At 39.5% G+C, this 22,872-nt stretch overlaps 1 protein-coding gene across 13 annotated transcripts in view; it reads left to right on the plus strand.

Moving 5' to 3' along the window:
* Nucleotides 1-20,386, plus strand: part of RIC8B (RIC8 guanine nucleotide exchange factor B) — a 108,488-nt gene extending 88,102 nt beyond the window's left edge. For 4 of the 13 annotated variants that reach the window (XM_069491365.1, XM_069491364.1, XM_069491371.1 and 1 more), the window contains 2 exons: nt 2,160-2,279; nt 16,928-20,386. In XM_069491365.1, coding sequence (XP_069347466.1) covers nt 2,160-2,279; nt 16,928-17,039 — 232 coding nt within the window. In that variant the 3' untranslated portion in view covers nt 17,040-20,386. Of the gene's footprint in view, nt 1-2,159; nt 2,280-4,049; nt 4,191-5,500; nt 5,585-10,093; nt 10,233-10,887; nt 11,061-16,927 lie in introns of all 13 variants that reach the window. The other 9 variants (XM_069491369.1, XM_069491368.1, XM_069491372.1 and 6 more) reach the window with 6 other exon arrangements.
* The last annotated feature ends 2,486 nt before the right edge of the window (nt 20,387-22,872 follow it).

Genomic DNA, 22,872 nt, shown 5'->3' on the forward strand with positions numbered 1-22,872 from the left:
ATCTTCCCTTATTCTTCTAAGGCCTGATTGTATGTATCTATAGTAAATGCTTTTATTTATAAGACTAGTTGTTTTTCTAATTTAGTGGGTGGCAGAAGAGAAACCAGTGAAAAGAGATGCCTTGTTACATGCCTGAGCAAATAATAGATGGATGGTAGAACTGCATTTTTAGTGTGCCATCTGCATCTCCGTAATTCTCAGAAGCCTTGTCTGAGTCCTCTTTGTTCTTGACTTTGGAGAAATATGATGACCCATTAAGCATTTTTGTTGATGGCCTTTTCGCTTCTCTAATGAGCACCTGTAAAAAGGAAAGGAGATAGAAGCACACAGTGAATGTTTGAAGCAGGCGGTCTAGCTCAGTGGTTCTTAACCTCACGGTATATCAGAATCACTTGGAAAATGTAAAAAAATAAAATAAAAACCCACACATATACAGATATAGTTGGTCTAAGATGAGGCCCAAGTTTTTACTTTGAAGTTTCCCAAGTGACTCTAATGTACAGCTAAGGCTAAGAATCAATGGCAAGCCTGTGGGTTTTCATGCTGCCTTAAGAAAAAGCAAGTAGGTGGAAGACAAAGGGGCTCTAGGCCCCCACTCTCCTTGGCTAGTCCTATCCCCCTTCTGCCTGAGCAATTCTACTTTTGTCCATTTTATATATTGGGTGTCTAAGAGCAAAAAGGTTTTTTTTTGTAACGAGATCCCAGGCTGGACTCAAACTCCTGGGCACAAGGGATCCTCCTGCCTTAGCCTCCCGAGTAGCTGGAACTACAGGCACATGTCACTGTGCCCAGCTGGAAGAAACAGGTCTTATGCAAGAATGGCAAGGCAGGTGTTAAATCTGTTTTTCAAGGATGGTGAGCACTGAGTCCTTCCATAAGAATCTGCATGTCATGTAGCCTCTGAGGAATGTAGAAGAAAGGAAATCTAATAGTAATAAATAACACTATGTCATGAGCTAGCCTTTACTCCAAATGAGAAAAGCCCTGGTCAATAAAGTAACTTGCCCCAGCAAAAGTCTCAAACAGGGGTTGCAAGCTGGCTGCCAGAGGATCTAATTGATCGCACTATCTTTGTTTTGGCCAACATCATTTTTTAAAAATTTGGACTGGCACTGTTTTCCAATTTACCCTAGTCTCCAGCACTCCACATTGCTTACACTTGACCTACTCACTCACTTGCTTATCCTAAAGGGCTGGCCCCTGAAAGCATTTGTGTTTGTAGACCCTGGAAAGCAATTTATTAGCAGTTTACTCTTTGCAAGCATACTTAATTTGATCATTAAAAACAAACCCTATGTATTTGGCTGGTACAAATACTGTAACCTCGTCTGCTTCTCCAGAAAAACATTTGCTACAGATATTTAGCAGTCATTAAAAGAATTACCTTTTATTTCATTTCCTCTCCTCAAAAACTACAGCTAAGAGAATAGTTTGCTTGGTACTAGAACTTCATACAAACTTTATGCAAGGTATTCATTTTAAGTACTGCATTAAATCTATTTCCAGAAAGCCAGGATGATAATACCTGTCTCTTGGTAGGCTAGATTTCATTCCTTTTTTTTTTTTTTTTTTTTTTATCTAGGTCAGATCAAGCTTGATTAAAATTGTTCTTCTGCTTTATCTTTTATTATTTAAACACTCATTGCCCTCTGTGGTCTCACTAATGGACTAATTTCCTGAGATTATAAATTGGCATGCTTTCATTTCCAGATTGCAGCCTCTGTCATCATTTTTCCAATTTTTTTTATGTCTGTTTTATGCTGTATCACAAAATGGATTTCCACATTTCTCCTCTGAAATCATTTGTCCCCTTATAATTAATGAATAAGTTGTGCATCCAAGGATATTTATCTTAACGGCACTAATCAAATTTTATATTTTGAAAAAGCAGCCATGCCTTTAAAAAAAAAAAAAAGTTGGCAAGTCAATTTTATGGTTTTTTTAAAAAAAATATAGCCCATTTCCCACAACAAATTAGTAGACAAGTCAATTTTTAAGAAATTCCTGTCACAGTTCAAGACTATAAAATTACTATTGAAATTATTGCCAATTTTTTGGCTATTATACTCTTTCTTATTATAACTTAAAACTTGGACCAGAAAAGTATAGAAAGAGCATAATTTTAAAACATACAGCATAACTTTTTTTTCTTTTTGTAGCATTAATCTTATCACTGGTCATTTAGAGGAACCAATGCCAAACCCCATAGATGAAATGACAGAAGAACAAAAAGAATATGAAGCCATGAAACTTGTCAACATGCTTGATAAACTTTCCAGGTATTGTATTCCCATCCATTTTTTGCTTGGTTTCTAAAAATGTTCTATTTCTTTGTCTCTCTCACTGAGAGTTACCATAGAACAGCAACACTGGAAATCCATGTTGATTGGAACAGGGTGGCCCAGGCAGCAGTAGTTCAGATATCTCTTGGCTACCATGGTTTTTCTACATGTGCCGCTTCTGGATGTGCATTCTTAAATATTTAACCTTTCAAAGCTAGGGTAGCAACTACCAGATCACTGTAATATTTAACCAACTAACCTCCCTGTCTTCAAAAAGATGCTCTGAGTTAGATCCAATGATTTTGCTGCTTCTTGTATTTTTGTTTTAGTCTGTTTTGGTTTTTGTTACAACCCATGATGCTTTTTTTTCCTTTTCATTTTTGATGTGTAAGTTTGCAGTTATGCCTTTTTGGGTTGCTGCTGAAACCAAGAATCCTAAAATGTCATGCACCCAGGAGGAAAAAGTTAAAAGAAATAGCTCAAATGAAGGATTTTCTGAAAGCAGGCACTTGTATTAATTAGGTATCCTAAAAAACAATTTCCCCTTCCCCTCTTGCTTCACACCTCCTTCCCCCCCAAAAAATAACCTTTAGTCTTGAAAATAATTAAATCAAGTATATACTAATCAGCAACTAGTCATCTCGGAGGAGTTATTAGAAAAATAATTCCTTTCATACTTAGCCGAATTGCTCTATTTTCCAGTCATACATTGAGTCACTATCTCCTTTAAGCCATCTTGAGTGAATGCTTCTGTGTGTTGGTGGCAGCTGCCACTTAAAGATTAATTTCTTCTGGTCATTTCCTTTTTTACAATAACTATGTAAAGGCTAGTATCCCACAGTTAAGAGAAGTAGCAGTTGGAATGGGAAAGGCAGAAAGCCAACCATGAAAGGGAAAAAACAAGAACCAAGCAAAGTTTAAGGGCACAGCAGGAGGCTTAGTGTCCAAATGGACAAGAACAACAGACTGATGTGGGGAGTGTGACAAGTATAGGTATTTAGACACTCTGCAGAGTATCAGCTTTTTTTCAAATGATGCTGGCAATGTGGTAGAAGTTAATTAGAAGCAAGTGGCTTCATTATCTACAAAGCTAGTATGACTAGAACTCAGTAACTTCCAGCTTGCCCTTTTAAGTTTTCATCCTTTCTCAAGAAGGTGAGAATTTACAGCTGACTATGCTCATGATCTTTAAAAGACATTGTTGACTGTTTACAAATTACATTCTCCATACTTTTGTCTAGAACAGATATGTTCCTTCCCATAAGAAATTAACATTCACAAAAAAGATACTGATAAAGGCAAACCTATAGGAGGCAGAATAACAATTCTAAATGAACACATGAAAACAAGATGTGTGCTTAGCTACTTCCAGAAGGATCTGATGTAGCTAATGAAACACAGTAGTATAACAGGATGAGAACCAGCAGAGTCCATCTGGTAGCGGATAGAAGGGGAAGTGTTAGCAAGGACCTAAATGGAGCATATTAGTATGTTAGGACAATAAACCAGTAAAGTTGCATAATTTCATATTCTGACCTACAGCATGAGTTTTTAAGGGTTAATACGGATGCTATTTAACTGGCTCACCTACCCTGGATGAGTAAACTCCAAGCTAGGAAAAATGGAAGATAGGGGAAAGAACTACCTAAGACAATGCAATATAATCCGGGTACTTGGCTTACTGATAGAGACACCACAATTTCATAAGGCATCCCTATCACAGGCACAGAAAACAAAGGTGCTGGGTCCTTCTCCTTTTAATCTCAGGAGAATCTACATCTTCTAGAAGCTGCCAACAAATAAATACACAACATCAACTCTGAAAAACCCAAGCTTCCACCTGATTTAAACTATGCCTCAAAGAAGATGCATACTTACCCGAAACACCCAGCAGATGCCCAACTGAAGGTGATACTGATTTTTGCATGTGTAAAGCAGAGCAAATATGTCTTGTGTTAGCTTTGATGGTACCAATTTTGCCATTAAAGTTGAAGCAAAAGGCAACCTTGAGAATAGTCCTAAATCATGTAGACTTTTTGCATGACGTGCAGTGAGTGTTTTATAGTGTCTGCCTTTGTGTGCTTTCTAACATTTGCTCTCACTAATAACCACCAATGAATGATGACACGGTGTGAAGATTAGCAGTGGGCATTCCAATGCAGGAATGCAAAGAAGGAAGCCATTCTTTATGCGTCTTACGTGTTTGTTGTGCTGTATTCCTCATTAGTCTTAAGTTTCTTCTCTTTCTCCACTTTTTTTTTTTTTTTTTGAGGTAAAAAAAAGATGCCATAAAGCCAAAGTAGACTAAATTCAGTACAATTCAGGGAACATTTACTAAGCATTGACTCTGTGCAAGGCATTGTGCTAGGAAGCTGAGGGAGATTCAGAGGTGAATGTGAGTCTCTGCCTTTGGAAAATTCACATTCGGGCAAAGGAAATGGCTGTAATTCATATAAGGTAGAAGGAAGTAATGACAAAATGAAGTCTGTGTGGAACTGTAAGCACCAGGAAAAGGAGCAGTTCGTTCTATCTGGATGATTCGGGGACTGTTTCACAGGGAAGGTAGTAGCATTTGTGCTGATCCTAGATGTTTAAGAGGTATTTAATAGAAAAGTGGAAAAATGACCATTCCAGGTAGAGGGAAATTTAATCGTGTTAATAAGATAAATCTTTGGTATTCACATACTGCATCTTTCTTCCAAAGAGCTCAGGTTGTTATATTATTATTTGATTAATATGTTATCAGATTTTTCATTAGGGGAAGCAAGTACCAAAGAATTGCCTAAAACATTTCCAGGCTAATGACTGATGATAAATCATTTCCTTTTTACAGTGTACAAAACACTTTTGCATACATTCTCTTTCTAGCTTGATAATAAAGTGAGACTAGGACTTCATTTTCCAGAACTCAAGACCTTTGCTCTGTCCACTGTGCTACTGTGTCTGTCTGTTATAGTGTTTGCCAGAATACTTCCTAATCATCCTCTCAGCATTGTATTATTGGTTAGTTCCCTCAACTGTCACTCTAGGATGTTCTGCATTCAACCAAGTCTTTATTGTGCTAAGAGTGTACTGTAGCTTTGTCTGATTAACTTTCCTTCTCAAAATGAAATCATTTTCTTGTGTACCTGAATTGAAAGACATGTGAGTAAAGGATAGGATTGGAGGTGACGTGGCCAATGAATGGACACTAGACACTTCCTTTTTTCCATCCATAGGAGAGCAGATGTGAAGGACCTGCACCAGGATGGTGGTTAGCGTCAGTGGCCCGTGCCAAAGCACTTACCAAAGTGATGACTAAGGTTGGTCATGCCAAGTACTGTTACTGAGCCTGGTGTAGGGTATAGATGTTATTCACTACCAAAATTGCAAAACCACCAATGTAAAACTTAAAATTACATTTCAGTCTTGCCTCCATGCTGAACATAGCCACTGCCTCAGGGAGCTCACCACCTTAGCAGCTTTCTCTCAGCTAGAGTTCCAAGGATACTGAAGAGACTAGTGCTCAAATATTTTCTTCCCATTGAATACCAAACTGACTTAAGAGTATTCCAAGTGATTTTTTTTTTTTTTAGTATAAGGATTATATTTGTGACAGATATAGATAAGGGGATTGGCAGTGTACCTGGAGGTCTTAAGAGTTGGAGAATAATCTGAACCCTATAAATCCCATCATGTCTAGCTAGTACAGTGCCTTGTACCCTGTGATTTCACAATGTGTGATGAAATAATGAAAACAGCTGATCCCCAAATTTAAGGGTCAGGTTTTTGCTCTATAAAATAATCTACATGATTTAAGTAAACTTTGTTGATTCCATTTCTTGGCCAGGTGTCATAAAATTCAGGGCTGAAAAGGAATTCCATAAAGTACTTTGGGCCATGACTGGCTAATTTAAATTTGAGTTATATAATTCCTTTAATATGAAATGATCATTGTAATATGTATCAAACATAAGCATTAAAACCTGAGATATGAAATTACAGAAAGCTTCATTTGACATTTTTATTGACATTTTTAATGTGAAAGCAGAGATGGAAAAGGGGATGAAATATGTCTGTCTCTTGACCTCTTTCCTTGTCTGACTTGGAAAAAAATAAGCCCCTGCAACTTAAGCAGGAGATTAGAATGGGTATTGTATGTGGTTAAGCAAGTCCACTGTGGCTAATACAATTGCCTTTGCCTTAGCTACAGCACACAACTTGTATACAGTAATGGTGCCTCCTCCAGAAAAGAGGAGAGAGCATTGATTGGCTTAAGCTTAAACTAACCAAGGAAAATAATATTTCAAGTTACACTTTTGTTTTGACTTCTCTAATCCCCTTTAGTTTCTTAATTGGAACTAGAACTGATTAATCTTCTACTCCACCCTTACCCCATCCCTACTTAACAAGGTCCATTGCCTCTTTGCTTATATATTCTACCATCAAAATCTATGTTTTAACATTTATATTTATATAAATAAAAATTGTCCTACCATTTCTTCCTTTTCCCATCTAGTCCTTAACCAGTAATTTTTTTGTTTTGTTTTGTTTTGTTTTTGCCAGCCATTGTGTACTATATGGGACATGGCTTTCTTAATAAATGCAGGAATACTTCCCTTTAATCCAAAGACTAATATTAAACTTACTAAGGCTGAGACAGGTGACTTATTACTGAAAAATAACAAATACATAATTTTTTCTTATTAAGTAATCTTATATGTCCTTACAAAAATATCAACTGTGATTATACCTACACCTTTGTGATAAATTAGTCAAAGAACTGCTTTTAAGGTACATTTCAGAAACATGATCCAATTTTTAAAGCATTGTAAGATCTATTGTAGGTATTAAAAAGGAATAAATATCTTAATTGTTTCCATCAGAAAATCCTTTAGATCTGTCCAATATAGTAACCACTAGCCATATATGACTATTGAGCACTTGAAGTGTGGTTAGTCCAAATTGGGATGTCCTGTAAGTGTAAAATAATCAGATTTCAAAGACTTAGTACAAAAAAGAGGATGTAAAACATCTCATTAATTGTTTAATATGAATTACATGTTGATCATTTTTTATATATTGGGTTAATAAAATATGCTGTTAAAATTAATTTTACCTTTTTCAATGTGGCTACTAGAACATTTAAGATTACATATACATGTGGCTTACATTATATTTCTATTAGATAGGACTGCTCTATTATCACTAAAATACACTGTAAGGTTGCTTGGAAATTCAATTAAGAGGGCTTGGATCCAGTTTAATTAATATACCATAAAAGTGGCAAGGGAGGATTCATTTGAAAAGCTTGATACTGTATTTCTTTAGGTTATAGAGAACCCTTCTAATGGCTAGACGCATGTAAGTAGGATGTCATGATCCCTTTGTATTGCCTACGTAGTCATTGCTGTTTAGATGGGTAGTGGGAATGACTACTTGGAGCTTTTGGTTAAAGCAGTAGCTGAAATGGCTTTTGGCTATTAGAGAAACATCAAGTAAGAAAAATCTCCACTGCCTGTGTGCTGTCTTAGTTACCCTCTTTCTTTAAGTCTTCCTAATTAGGAAGAACTATTTCTACTAACTTTATTCAACAGTGTCAGCTGGCATGCTGACTTATTAATATTTTGTTAATTTGAACAAAAGGGTAGAAAAGTTCTATAAATAAATTACCAAGAAATAATAAAGAACATTGTCACTTAAGGATAAAAGTGAATTTTATTCTTCCAGCACTATCCCTAACCTTTCTCTATATGTTCTTAACCACGCTGTTTAATGTGAAGTGGGTAGCAAATTTTTAGAAGCTTTGCATGCTATCTTCTAACAGAAATGAGAACAGTAATAAAGGACTAATATTCATAAGCACTTTAAGATTTAATGCTTTCGTATATGTTATATCTATTGATCTTTAAAACAGCCCTGTGAATTAAATAGGGCAAGAGGTATATTATTAAGCAATAAATGTACCAAAGGTTAAGTGGCTAACCTAAGGTAAAGCATCTAGTTAATGACAGCCACCAGGACTCAGTTCTCAGTCTTCAGACTCCAGATTGTATGCTGTTGTTAGTCTGATTATTTTTAAGTAACACATTCTAAATTTTAAATAAGTGAAAAGCACAAAAGACAGAACGTAAGCATATTTACCTTAGAAGAGAACTAAGATTTGGAGGACATGCATCCCTCCTTTTTCATTCCATAGTTGAGCTCTTCTCAAATATCAGGTCAAGTGCTAAATAAATAGTTTAAAAAAAAAAACAAGCTTTATATGAGGGAAACCAGTAAAATTTCTATGAAAAATCTATGTTAATATATGATTTTTTAATTGTTTTTAAAGGAGAATGAATATGGATATTCTAATAAATTCTGATACATGTGGTCACATTAATAAACCCTGACTTTAAAAAGGCTACCCTATGGGGCTATTTAGACAATCCCCAATTACTTTTAACAAGGTGGAAGAACATAGTGATGTGGACAATACACGATGTCCATTTGTCTTGGGAATGATATTTTTATGTTGCATATTCACTTTCCCAATTGTACCCAATCCCAAAGCATAATGATGAGGGCCAAGGGAGGGATCTCAGAATTGTTTTTGAAAGATGCAGCCTAAAAGACTTCAAATTTGCTATAGAAAAGCCACCATACCCCTCCTTCCTACTGGGTTAGTGGCTTAGTGAAAGATCAGTAACAACCAGGCAGCACTAAGAAGCTATTAGATGAAAGATGAAGGATCAGGTCCAAACCCAGAGGACACTTTCGTAGTATCTAACTGAACAAGTTAACCAGTCCCAAAGGTTATAATATTTCTGTGAGGGGGAAAAAAAAAAATAAAGTTGAAAACATTTATGCTCGGGCTCGGTGGCTCATGCCTGTAATCCTAGCACTCTGGGAGGCCGAGGCAGGAGGATCACTTGAGGTCAGGAGTTCAATACCAGTCTGAGCAAGAGGGACACCCCATCTCTACTAGAAATAGAAAAAATTAGCTGGGCAACTAAAAACAGAAAAAAAATAGCTGGGAATGGTGGCGTGTGCCTGTAGTCTCAGCTACTCGGGAGGCTGAGGCAGGAGAATCGCTTGAGCCCAGGAGTTCCAGGTTGCTGTGGGCAAGGCTGATGCCACGGCACTCTAGCTCGGGCAACAGAGCAAGATTCTGTCTCAAAAAAAAAAAAAAAATTTATAAGAATATCACATGTTATTGGGAAATCCATTGCACTGCAGTGGATTATGAACTATTCTGGTGATGCTAAAACCTTGATATAATATGCACTCTCAGACTTGGAATTATAGCAAAGACTACAGAGCTTCCTTCTCAGGGCTATCACAGGCTCCATGCTAACAGGCATTTTTTGAAAAGCTCTATGTTAATTAAAATGCTTTATTTAAATACTAATTTCTCATCCCATCTTTCAAATATAAAAAGGAATTAAATATGAAATGGCTAATTTAAAATGTCAGGGTTCTTTTTTCCAAGCCAACCTTACATTAAGAGCAGGAATCCCTGTGCCAAAGAAATGGTTCGCAATTATCCTGTCTTGCGTTTTGTTATACATTGTACAAAAGTCAACAAAACAAGTATGTACCAGAACCTGCCTAAATAGCAGCCACCCTCATTAAAAACAGAGAATTAATCAGGGGGTGATTGAAGGAAGCAATGCCTCATAGGTTTACCCCCCCCCTTTTCTTCTTTTCTAATCATAGAACAAAATATGTTACATAAAAGGATCGGAACTATTATGCAGTACTCAATTAGAGGGAGGTGAATAGGTCTCTAACATGCTGTTTTATCAAAAGAGCAGACTGGTGTTTGCATGACTGTTGTTTCATTACAGACCCTGTCATTAATTCCATGTGTCAATACTGCCCTGTAGTACACAGAGCAGACAAGAAAGAAGAGCCCTTGAAAACAAGGGAATGATTTTTGAGTCGTTATCAAGCTAAGTGGCAAGCGGGAAGCTGAAACTCGTATAGGTAAATTCGAAGGGACTCTTGGGAGATCTGCAAGTGGGAAACAAGAATGCATTTTGCCAACTGCTTAATTATGTCCTGTTTTTCAACAAGTACACTTGAATTGAATGCTTTGTTTGTATTGCACAAAAAACATGTGCTGTGGGCAAGAGTATTCTCTTGCTTCCAGGTCAAGTAAGGTGTTTTATACACATACACATCTGACCTATTCTATAATGTGCAATTGGGTATATTAGTATCTGAACCCCAATATTGCACTGTCATTTCTGGGGGAAAGAGTCACAGAGGAAGCAGAAGCCCTGAAAAAGTGGGACCTTCTCTAAGATTCTGAGAAGTTCTATAAGCCCAGGCATCCCAGCATACCATACTTACAGGGAAATGGTGCCTCAGGAAAATGTTAAAATTTTATCTGGAAAAAAAAAAAAAAAAGACCAGAATAATTTAAATATGGTATAAATTCCATAATCTCCCACCCCTAGATCTTTAAGAAAGTATTTTTTTGGTTTCCATTAGCAGTCCCAAGGGTTAGGCTGGGGCAAAATAGGGTTTCCGTTCTTGGACGTGCTTTATCTATGTCCTCTTGCCTGGCCAAGCCCTTATAGATTATGGTTCCTTATCGTTTAGTAAGATCAAATTTCTAAATGATGTTTCGTTCCAGTTGAACATTCTTGGAGGCTTATCTCTTCCATGGCCAGATGCCTGATCAGATGAGAAGCCCGCCATGATACTGTCACAGTGCCTAGAATGGGCTCTTTATCCAGTAGACATCACTGTACTTTTTGATACGAGGGCAGTCTTAACTTGTGTTAAGGCCTGTGTATAGCATTGAAGGTAAGTATGAAGGAGTTGTTGCTATGTGAATATCTTAATCCTGATACACATTTCAATATACAGTATCTCCGTTTTACCGTGATATGCATATATCTGACACCTAGCCATCCATTTTAGATAGGACCTTCATAACTTAGGACCAGTAATTCTTCATGAAATGGCCTGTTTATTAAGTTCCATGATTGAATTTGGACCCTTCTTTGTAGCATTGCCATTGCTTTGATTTACCTTTGTAATTATTTTAATTATCTGCTGGTAGTTTTGCAGGAAGGGTTTGTGGTCTTGGTGTACGTCAGTTACAATTAGGTAGGAAGCTGTGTTTGACCCTTAGGGTTTAGAATATCTGCATTAGAAATAAAGACTTAGTAATAATGAGTATGAGTGTTTTAGAAAACCTAGTGGTTTTTTAAACATATCAAAATGATTTAGTACCCTAATACTTAGACTCTTAAAATTAGTGTAGAATACTGGGGATCATCTTGTCCAACCACTCATTTTATAGATGGGGAGACTCACACTCAGAAAGGCAAATGACTTTCCCAAGGACACCTAGCAAGTTAGCGGAAGATCTGAGACTAGAATCTAGATCTCCTAATGCCCCATATATAAGAAGCCAAGTTATACCAGTTAGTGGTTGTGAAATCCAGGCTGTATGGTAAAAAAAAAAAAGAAGCCTGATTTCTGCTGGACTGTCAGAATGTCTGATGACATTGACTCATCAAGGAAATAATTATGGTTAAAATAATTTGAGAATGATTCCTGACAAATGGTCTTTACCACTCTCCATTTATGCTACATTTACTGAGCACCTACCATGTGCTCTTGTTGTATAGTAGGTACTGGCAGATCACAGCCAGATAAGACATGGACTCTGCCCTCAAGTTGCTTACAGTCTAGTAGACATTAAGAAATCCCTGGAAAGCATTATGCAGAATTTCTTATGGAATGTTAATACCTTTCCTAATTCTATAAATCTTGATGATGAAAGTATATCTTTTACCCAAAGATGTAGCTGTTCTTATTCATAGTTTAGTCATTAGAAGTCCCATAAGATACCATACCTTTTCTCTCTGTGAAAATGCAAGATAATATCAAATGCAACGTTATTTAGTTCACAAATACTGAGGATCTGCTATCTGCAAGGCACTGTGCTAGACACGTAGGGATGTGAAAATTGAATTGAAGCATAGAGCATATTTTCTTTTTAATATGTCAGAGCAATATTGGTTCATAGCTTTTAAACTTTGTAATGAATTATTTTTAATGTCCTTGGGGGAGGGAGGGTTTTTGAAATAGAAGACAAAAATGCCTCTGTACTCAAATCCAGACTTCATAGCCTAGGATTCAAGGTCTCCATTCAAATTCTCTTTTGTAACCCATATCTCTTTTGAGCTTTCTTTTTCCTTTACCTCAGCTGAGCCAGCCTGCTTGCCAGTCCCTGCACACAACTAACTCTTGCTTCTGTGCCTCTGCTTGACTAATTTTTCTGTTCTGGGATGCCTTTCTGCCCGTGAATCCATGTCCATCATTGCCATACAGTCTGACCCAAGCCCACCTAGTGCACGGAGCCTGTGGTTGGCGTTCCTGTCTCCCCCTGTGTCCCTCCCACATGTGCATAGCCCATGTGACTGGTGAAGGAACATTTCTGTGATGTTCATTAAAGCTTCCCATTCTCTGTCCACATCTTGCTGATCGATACAACAGATTGTAAATGAAGCAGTCCAGTATAACCAGGTCATTTACCAAGGCTTTTAGGAGTGAGTCTTTCTATTTCAAAGATTTCATTTTGGTATTTGTGGGCTGCTAATTGTAGGACAGAGAGGAAGAAGATTAGAGAAGTTAGGATGAGGGTATGAGAAACAAGCCTGGGGTCCACAAGGAAAAACAGTCGTACATCTGTAAATGATCCTCTCCTTCTACTCCCAAACAGGACAAGAAACCTCCTTTAAACCAATTTTGAATCCAATAAGGGTGTATTGACAAACTGTAAAGCTGAAGGAAAGCAGGGCTCTGCCTGTTAATCATCTCAAGCTTGTTGATCTGCTGTTCTGTAATTCTTTCAATATTGTTTAATGTGTGTGTGTTTTATCTTCTGAACTGACTAAAAGCTTCTTGAGGACAGGGACCATGTCTTTTATTTGCTTCTGCATATTCTTCCCCCATTTGTTCCTAAATAGCATGTTCTCTAAGTACATAAGGAACAGGAACTGCAGCTTGTGTGTTCCAACTGCATTCCACCCTAATATTACACTACATACTTTATATGTATAATAGCCTTTTGTCCTCATGACAGCTTAGTGAGGTAGGTATTCCTATCCTAATTCTACAGATGAGGAAACTGAAATTCAGAGAATTTAAGGTCTTATGGCTGGTGAGTGGTGGAGCCAGAATTAGAACTCAGGTCTGTCTGACTCCAAAACCTGTATGTGCTTTTTACTATCACAGTAACAACAACAAATATTTAGGAGTCCTTTATAGTACACAGAACTCTTTGATCTACATTATCATTACTACTACTGCTACTGTTACTATTACTCCTTACATCATCACCAAGAAGTAGATAGAGCTAGTATTATCATGACCCCCATTTCACAGATAGGGAAACTGAGACTGAGACTTGCCCAAGATCACACAGCTGGTAAGTGGAAGAATCAGGACTTCAGACAACTTCCTGACTCTAGATCTTTTTGTTCTTTCCATATCACATTGCTGCCTTAATTCATTTGCACGAATGCATGATTATGTGGCCGGTTTTCACTGACACCTTTCCTACAGAAATGTCAATAAGCCCAGGCATTGCATAGAGCCACGTGGAAAAGAAAATAATCCATACCTTCAGCGGAGCTTCCCTTTTAATGGAGGGGTGATAGAAAGCACCCCCAAAAAATAAATGCTTGAAAAGAATAGTTCACAAGTGAGAGCTAAAATATGGGGCCCTTTGTTCAGTAAACAAAAATAGAATATTTTAAATTATTTCCATAGTAAAATTGGATTAGGGCATAGGGATGAAGCCAGTAAACTTGTTTGAAAATACTCCTCCTGGAGTTAAATGAGAAAGTGCTAGGTACTTCATACAAGCTAGTAGTCCCAGAACCATCCGTTATCAAAGAGAAACAGCAGTGTTAGTCTCAGGGGTGATGGTCTGTACAGCCAGTAATTCGTCACTTTCATTAATAGGATCCCTCTAGTCCCATCCGCCAGTCCTCCTCCTCTCTGTCCCTGCTCTGCAGCCGCTACCCCACCTCACTAGGCCCCTTTAGACTCTGAACTCTCTTAGCCTTCGTGTTTCATTCCCAGTAGGTTGTCCCCGCTTCTCCTTTTGCATCAGCTATTATACATAGTGTCTAGTATCACAGAGTCCTTCAGCACAACCACAAGTAGGAAAATGTATATTATAAAATATGGATACGGAGTGTGGGAGTGTGTATCAGTGCTAGAGAGTTGTTTTCATGGAAACACTGTTTCTAGCTCTCTGCTGAACATTTCTACCTGCTTGTCATGCACCTCAAGCTCTTCATGTCCTGAAAAATACCAGCATCTCCCCACCAAATCCACTCCATCTCCTGTGCCCGAGCCCCAATGCATAGTGTCACCATCTACTTGGTCATCTGAGCTGGAGACACAGGGATACTCTACTCCTTATTCTCCCTCACCAGCCCCTTGCCCTTCCCATGGGTCATCAGCTCCACCTCATAAATGTTGCCTTTTCTTCCCACGACCTCAGCCCTCAGCCTTAATCCAGCTCTGTCTCCTCTCCCACACACTATTGTGACGACCTCCTAATGATTTGTCTCTCTCCACCAGTTCCAGTGCGTCTGTCGCACTGCTGCCAGAGGTACTGTCTTATGGAATAAACCTAACTAGACACACCTTACAGGTAAAGTCTAAGCTCCTTACTTTGGCATTTAAGACACTTGACTGTTGGATGCCAGGTGACCCTCACAGCCTTACCTCCTCCCACTCCCAAACACACGGCCCTTTCCCAGCTCCATGAGAGCAGATAGAGAAAAGACAAACTGACACAATCCAGAAAGGGTTACGAAGTCACACAGGTCAGTGGGACCATACAGAGCTCTTCACGCAGACTCCTTTGCTTGGAATGCTTTGTGCCCTCTGCCCCGTGCAGGACCCTCACTGACCCTCGCTGGCGCTGCCTTCCCCGGGCAGTCAGGGCAGTGCTTCATCTCAGGAGCTGCCACAGTTCTTTGTTCATAATTCTCTTATGGCGTTTACCCCTTTACGTTCTAAGTTATTTTTTTATGTATTTGTTTTACCTGCTCAAGGGCGGCAGCTATACCCAGTCTTCCTTTTCTTCCCAGTTCCTGTCACATAGTTATTAAGCAGATGTTGAACAGACAATTCACAGTGCTCCTCCCATGCAGTTAGGGCAGTTAATCTAGATGTGGGGTGCTGCAAAGTCCTGGACGGGGATTCAGGAGACCCATGTCCCAAGTCCAACTCTGCTACTAGATAAGTGACCTTGGGTAAGTCACTCAGTCTCCTTTATTAAAGAAGGGGGTTGGACTAAATGATCTCTAAGGCCCCTTCCAACTTCAAGTTCTGTGATTCTGACCCCATTTCTCAGATCAGGAAACACATTTCCTCCTTTGTAACATTCAGGAGCCTCAACTTAGCCTGGCAGCCATCCACATTTCCCAAATAGATTTTTCAAACTCTTGAAAGTAGTCTTCTGGGGCTAGCCAGGACTGCTTAATTAGGCTTGTGTTGGCTTATCCGGTGATCACTGAGCTGTTCTCACCCCTCCCCAGGAGGCTTCGCTGTGTCTAAACCACCGTCACACTGTTGTGTGGCTGCCCCTTCCCAGGAAGGGGATCTTCTTTGTGCTGACCTAAGGGACAACTGCAAGGGGCCAGTCATTTCCCATTAATCCAACTCCCACCGACATTATGGCTGCTGCCATGTGGGTTCTTGGTTACAGACAGGTGTTAAGGGGTGATGCCCATTTCTGTGAGAAATGTCTTAAGCAGTTCGTGGGACTCTTCAAGGCCACTCTTAAGTACACTGCTGACCTTTTGGGGGTGGGAGGATTGGAGTTAGCAACTCAACAGGTATGTTTGCCATAATCTCCATGTAATAAATAAGAGCCTATGAAAAGATTAAATAAATCTTTCCTAATGCTTTTTGATTGGCTTAATCAATAATTAATCATCTTTAGATGAGGCTGTAACTTGTGGAGTAGATATAATTGGATTAGCTGAAAAGCAGCAGTTGGGGAGCTTTGAAGAGATTAAAATGGCTGTCAATCCCATAATTAAACTGCCACAAACAAAAGCAATGGTGTTTAAAAAAAAAAAAAGTAAAGAGTGAAAGAGAGAAAGAAGGAAAGAAAAGTCGGGGAGAAAGCTGAGGAAGGCCAACTAATTTGAAATGAATCAACAAGTACTAGAGATTGTGGAGGCAAAATCTAATCTAATGGATTTGTTCCATTGACTGAAACGCATACATATCAAATCAGCCGCTTAATTGTATGCCTCAAACACTGGGGCAGGTGAAGTTTTGGCACCTTCAACTTCACTAAAATAAAACAAATCAAAAAAAAGAGAAAAAGCTAATTATTTAAAACAGAAGAGACCTGCTCCTTGTCCTAAGCCCATTTAGACTTTGACTTTTCATACTTTTAATTGGCTTAGTAGGTTTGGCCTGTGTGAATGAAGTCTTTTATCTCCCTCTTTTTCTTTCCATGCCCCTTTCATCTTTCCTATTACAAACACACAGAGAGAGCTTGAGGGAAAATACTGGGGTTTTTAAAGACTTTTCTTTTTAGTGGATTTGGGTGGGGGGAGGGGTATGTGTGTGATGCTGGTGAATACTTTTTTTTTTTCTTTCTCTTTTATCTCTTTTTCCAGAGAGGAGTTGCTTAAACCAATGGGACTAAAACCTGATGGGACAATAACACCTTTGGAGGAAGCACTCAACCAGTACTCTGTCATCGAAGAGACCAGCTCTGACACAGACTAAAAGCATCACCTGCTCAACTCTCAATATTGCTTTTATCAGCATCTTTTCTCTGTAGCTCCAGGGGAATCTATTCTCTAAAACATTTATGCCCTTGCTTTGGCTAGAAAACACATTAACTGGTTTACTCATTGAGAATCCAGCGTATTTAAGAGGTGATCCTGTGTTTTTTTTGCGATATTGAGGCATTCATACAGAGCTGCAGTTAGATGGAGTTACAGGGGCTAGAAGCAGAAAAAAAAATCCATTTCATCAGGATGGAACTGAAGGATTTTATTCTACAAAGCAGCCCTGGTTGGATCTGGCAATTCTGTTTGCCAAGATTCTTAGCAGAAGATTTAGCCATGTCCTTCCTCACTTGCGTGAGCTGCCCCTTCTGAATCTCTCCAGCAGCCACAGGCACATGGGAAGCAGAGAGAGCTGGCAAATAAAGGCCGAGGCAAGTTTCTCCTTAGGTCAGGACTAAGTGGAAGCCAAGCAGCTGCTCCATGAACCAAGCCCCACTCTTCGTATCAATTTTGTATAAATATATAGAAACACACACACAGCCCCAGACTATAAACTGATTATACTCTAAAGTTTTTATGTCAGTTATCTAAAACTTCAGAATACATTTCTCCCTATGAAGAATTATAAATGATGGTTTAGTTCCCAGGCAGCTACAAATGCCTATTTATTCCCTAATGTACCCGAACACTAGTACCATAGAACTGAACCACCATCTGTATCAGTGTATGGGGAGCGTGCATTCTGAGGTTTAACCCAGGGTGCCAGGAGCACACACATCCTCCATCCCAGCAGACAGAATGGGGCTCCCTGAGCAGTGGAAGTTCTCCTGTGGCCTCTGCTGGGCATGGGGGAGTCAGCAGCACCCATTTGTACATAGAGGTCATTCATACGTCACATGTTTTAAATTGGGGACTGTGTGTGTGCTGGTGTGTGTGTGTTCTACCTTTCTACCATATGTGATCAGTTTAATAGTAACTTTATTTATTTAAAAAAAGGAAAAGAAACACAAATAGTTACTGTTAAACTGATTAAGGTTGTTTATTTTTACTTTTAGAATTGGTCCTATGAAGAAGTAGAAACTGAATCATGCAGTAGACCGTGGGCCTAGTTAGTTGATCAGTGGCTAAAGTTAAAAAGGGGTTGGTTTCCTTTATATGTATGTATGTATGTGTGTGTATATATGCATACATATATACATAATGTGCTTAACCACTGCCTTTTAAAACTTTAAATTAAATAAAACATTGGGGTTGATTCAATTTAGCCATCTGTGTGTGTTTCTTTATAGTTACATGGGCTAAATAATACTATTTCACAGTTTATGCTTTTTTAAAGTGCTTTTACATCCGTAATCTCACTTCTCATCATAATAGCCTTTTCAAGGCTAGGTAGAGTATGTGGAGTATTAGTGAAAATGTCATTTATCCAGAAGTTACTTCTCTGGCAAAGCAACAAATCAGGTATGAAGTTTTTAAAGGCCTTTAAGCTGCCAAAAAAGATGTCAAAAGTTTCTTGCGATTTACTCATAGGAGAGATCGTCAAGAATATCATCACTGTTAGCCTTTGTACTAAAATTTGTGTACATTTCTAACATGTTTAGTTATCTGGCTTTTAAGCTCACAAAACAATGGCAAAGGAGGAGGCTGCTAGATTGAAGGCAGGCGTACTGAAAACAGCAAAAAAGCCAACTGAAAACTAGACAGCAAGATGGGAAGAAAAAAAAAACTATTCAAGGCATAGCAAATCTGGGACTATCTATTTACCAAAGGATGCTCTAGTTGACCTAGAAAATGTGTGTATAGCAGTGTGGTCCATAGACTAATTCTCATAATGATGACCCTGCATTTCTTTAAAAATAAATCCAGAATACTTTTGTAAAGGATAGGAAGAATACAATTCATTTCAGAATTTTCATCCAAGCTGGTTGAAGGAGATGTTGTGGATGACCCATGTTTTAACCAACAACAAATAAAATGAAACTTGGCAATTCCTAACTTTAGATTCAGTGAAAAAAGTTTAGAAAAAAGAATTTAAGTATTTTTGTTATATCATTCTACAAATGCATTTTTGAAGTATTTTTATAATTTCCACAATCAGAAAGCTTTGGCATGAGTGTCGGCTTACCTAAATGAAGACATGTTTTACGAAATACCCATCTTACCAGCTTTATGCAGAGTTAAGTGTTTGAACAGTCCTGTTTAAGTAGCTGTGCTCTTCTGCTTTCAGTGAGTTCCGTTTCATTTTGTGTTTCTCTGCACTGAGCACTAAGCTTTGTTGTTGAAGAGAGCAGATTTGTGGGGGGAGAAGATGGGCGTGACCTCATCTCTCATCTTTTACATGGGAAGAGAACATCTGTTGAGTGCTTACTACGTGCTGGGCTTTTTGTTTATGTTATCTCATGGAACCTCACCGTATCTTAGGTGGGAGATCCTCTCCAGAAAGCTACGTTAGTTACCCCGAGTCACAGCAAGGAAGAGTCCAACTCTGGTGGCCGATTCCCAGCACCACTCCTTCCCTCCCCTTCTGCACACCTGGGCCCACACTGTGCCTCCTTAGGACTCTGCAATGCTGGGAACAGAATGGGGCGGGGAGGGTGGTCATCCTCAGGCCATTTTAAGCAATAACTATATCAGCAGAACCAGTTTAAAGACATTTTTAAGCAGGGAAGTGATTTGAGTGGAAGTGTGAGTGGGAAACTTGCTCAGTTGGCACTAGATTTCAGATTAACACCTGAAATCCTTTAGGATAGGACGGAGACCAAGCCTGCAGGCTGGCCCCTCTACCCACAACCCTCCTGACTGTGGAAGCAGAGTACAGAGGAGTGTGTCCTTAAAGTAAGGCATTTGAGCTGCCACCGTAAAGGAACAATCACCAGACATTTGTGACCCTTTCAGCTGCTCAGTGGTCCTGGGAGGTGGGCAGGGCAGGGCAGGGAGGGGCAGGCGTTACTATCCCTCCTTTGTAAACGGGAACACAGGCTGAGGCAATACAAGTGACTCTAAACACACCCTCAGTGCCACATCAGTCTTGCCGCCTCCTAGGACTAGGTGTCACCTGTATTGACTTTCTTTTTCCCCTTCGATTATAAAAGTAATATATATGTTTATTGTGGAAAGTTTGGAAAATGCAGAAAATAATAAAGTTAATAATTTACCCAAAATCCCACCATCCTGAGATAATCACTGTTAATGTTTTAGTGTATTTCCTTCCTGTATTTTTTCTATGCATATATAATTTATTTTACTACAAGATTGGGATCATGCTGTATTTACAGATTTGTATCTTGCTTTCTTCTTTAACATTGTGAGCATTTTCCCATGTCAATAAATATTCTTCAAAAATTAATGGCTATATGATATTCCATTCTATGAATTGTGGCAAACGCTGCTAATTGTCCACCTGATATGAAGTAGTCATGACCTGTACCTTGCCCACCAACGAGAAAAGGTGCCCGTTCTCTCTGCAGGGCAGCACCAGCACTGTCGGCACTGAAGAGCTACAAGAACTAGGAATGGCACCAGGAGCAGACTCGCTCTGCCTCCAGCACCAGCCTTCCAGAAGCCTCGGCAGTACAAATCATAACACAGCTAGATTAAGTACCCAGATAACTCCATATTTTGTCAAGGAGAGCCATTTGAAGGTAGTGAGGAAGCCAGATGGCTTAGAAAAGTCTGCATGTAAAAAAAACAAAAACAAAAAAAGCTGTCAGCCACATTTAGTTATTGGCATTAATTTTCTTGGAGATACTCACTGCAGTCCCAGAGGTGGGGGGGGTTGAGTGCATGAGGATGGGGAGTGGTGTGTTACTTTTTCAGGAAAAGCAAGGCAACACCTGTGAGAACTACTGGGTATGTGATGAGCACAGTGTGGAGAACCAATGAACAGTGCTGGCTGGCTGGGCATAGCTGCTCACATCTGTAATCCCAGCAATTTGGGAGGCAGAGGCAGGAAGATCACTTGAGCCCAGGAGTTTGAGACCAGCCTGGGCAACACAGCAAGACCCCATCTCTACCAAAAATAATTAGCTAGGCATGGTGGTACGTGCCTGTAGTCTTAGCTGCTTGGGAGGCTGAGGCTGGAGGATCACTTGAGCCCAGGAGTTTGAGGCTACAGTGAGCTATGATCACACCACTGTACTCCAGCCTGGGTGACAGCAAGACGTTGTCTCCAAAGAATAATAATTAAAAGTGAATAGTGCTCTAGGAACAAATCCTGGGTAAGGGAGGGAGAGATCTGTCACAACTGTAAGAAGAGCCAAGGGAAGGGTGAGAGTTCTAGAGAGGACTTAAAGAGGTATGACTTGATGCGCTGCGCTGAGCCCCTGCACCAGGCCTTCAAGGAACATCAGAGCCGCCTTCCCTACAGAGGGGATGGGAGGTAATAAAGCCTCCAGACCCTGCATCAGGCATCGTAGACAAGTAACACTCCCCCATGCGTCTAGAACAGTGTTAGTCTTACAGCGTCCTCGTGATAACTGAGGAAATAGTCACTCTAGTCACTTTTCTGAGTTCTGTCGTTCGGCGTTCTGACTGAGAAAAGCTGTTCTAGAGAAAAGCCCTCTAAGGCTTCTGGAGTCAGGTTTGTGTTTTCTTTTGATGCAATGCAGAGAAGAGCGTAAGCCAAGTTTCATAGGCCTCTATCTTTTCTGCACTGAATTTAATGGCTGCCAATATTTACTGAACAATCGTGCTAAGCACTTTACATGCACATTCTAATTTAATCTTCATAATCCTATAAGTAGTAGTATAATAGCTTCCACTTTTCAGATAAGAAAACTAAGACATAAAGATGTTAAGTACTGTGTACAAGGCACACAGCCTTCTTTATTTGCTGTACATAGCAAAATTTGAACTCAAGTCTGTCTGATGCTAGAATCTATGTAAATAATGTCTATGTATTGCTTTTGCAATCAGAAAAATACAATAAAGCCTTATTTGGAATAAAAGAATATCAAAAAAGACCAAAGTGGAAAAAAGAATTGGGAAAATAACTCATTTTTTCTCACTTCATTTCCATATCTCTACTATGCATAGAATCCCATTCAGGAGCTAGTCTCAGAGAGAAGCTCACACAAGCACACCAGCCCACGTCAATGTACTGGGCATCAACTACGTGCCAGGTACTGGTCAAGGTGCTTGGGAATACTGAGCATTCCCATCCCCGCAGTACCTGCGGTGTGAGAAGTCCATAACCCAAGTCTGTGCTGGTGTGGCTAACACTGGCCAGGAGGACTGTGGGGGTGAATAACCAAGTTTTGTGGGTAACATGAGCTTGCCATGTACAGGAGAAAGGTTATTCCTGCAAGAGGACTGGCTCCAACACAAGTTGGTGGGCAAAAGGCACATGATGTATGTAGAGAACACAAGGTATATGAAGGAAACAAAGGTACCCCATGATTGAGTACATGAGTAGCAGCATCTCAGGCAAGCGAAGGACAACCAGGAGGGTCACTCTGGCTGTGTCATAGAGAATGGACTGGGGAAGAGGCAGACAGACAGACGAGAGTAGACAGAAGGCTGCTGCCCCAGTCTACGCGAGGGAAGGTCGGCACTGAGAGGGTGCTGACCATGGGCACAGGCAAGGGGGTGGACTTGAGAAACACTTAAATTTGGAAGAAACACAATTTGGTCGTGGAGAAAGGTAAGGAAAAGCTCATAGGAATGAGAATGACTTTGGGGGAAAGATCATCTACAACACTGGCTCCTGACCCGTGGACTAAGCAAGTTTGAGTTTAGGAGCAGAAGAGTGGAGCTAAGAGTTATTTCAAGGAGTGTGCAAATGTGCATGGTCACCAAGCATCATTTATATAACAAACAATGCCTTGGAC

Source organism: Eulemur rufifrons, chromosome 16, assembly GCF_041146395.1.
Source record: "Eulemur rufifrons isolate Redbay chromosome 16, OSU_ERuf_1, whole genome shotgun sequence".
Taxonomy (NCBI): domain Eukaryota; kingdom Metazoa; phylum Chordata; class Mammalia; order Primates; family Lemuridae; genus Eulemur; species Eulemur rufifrons.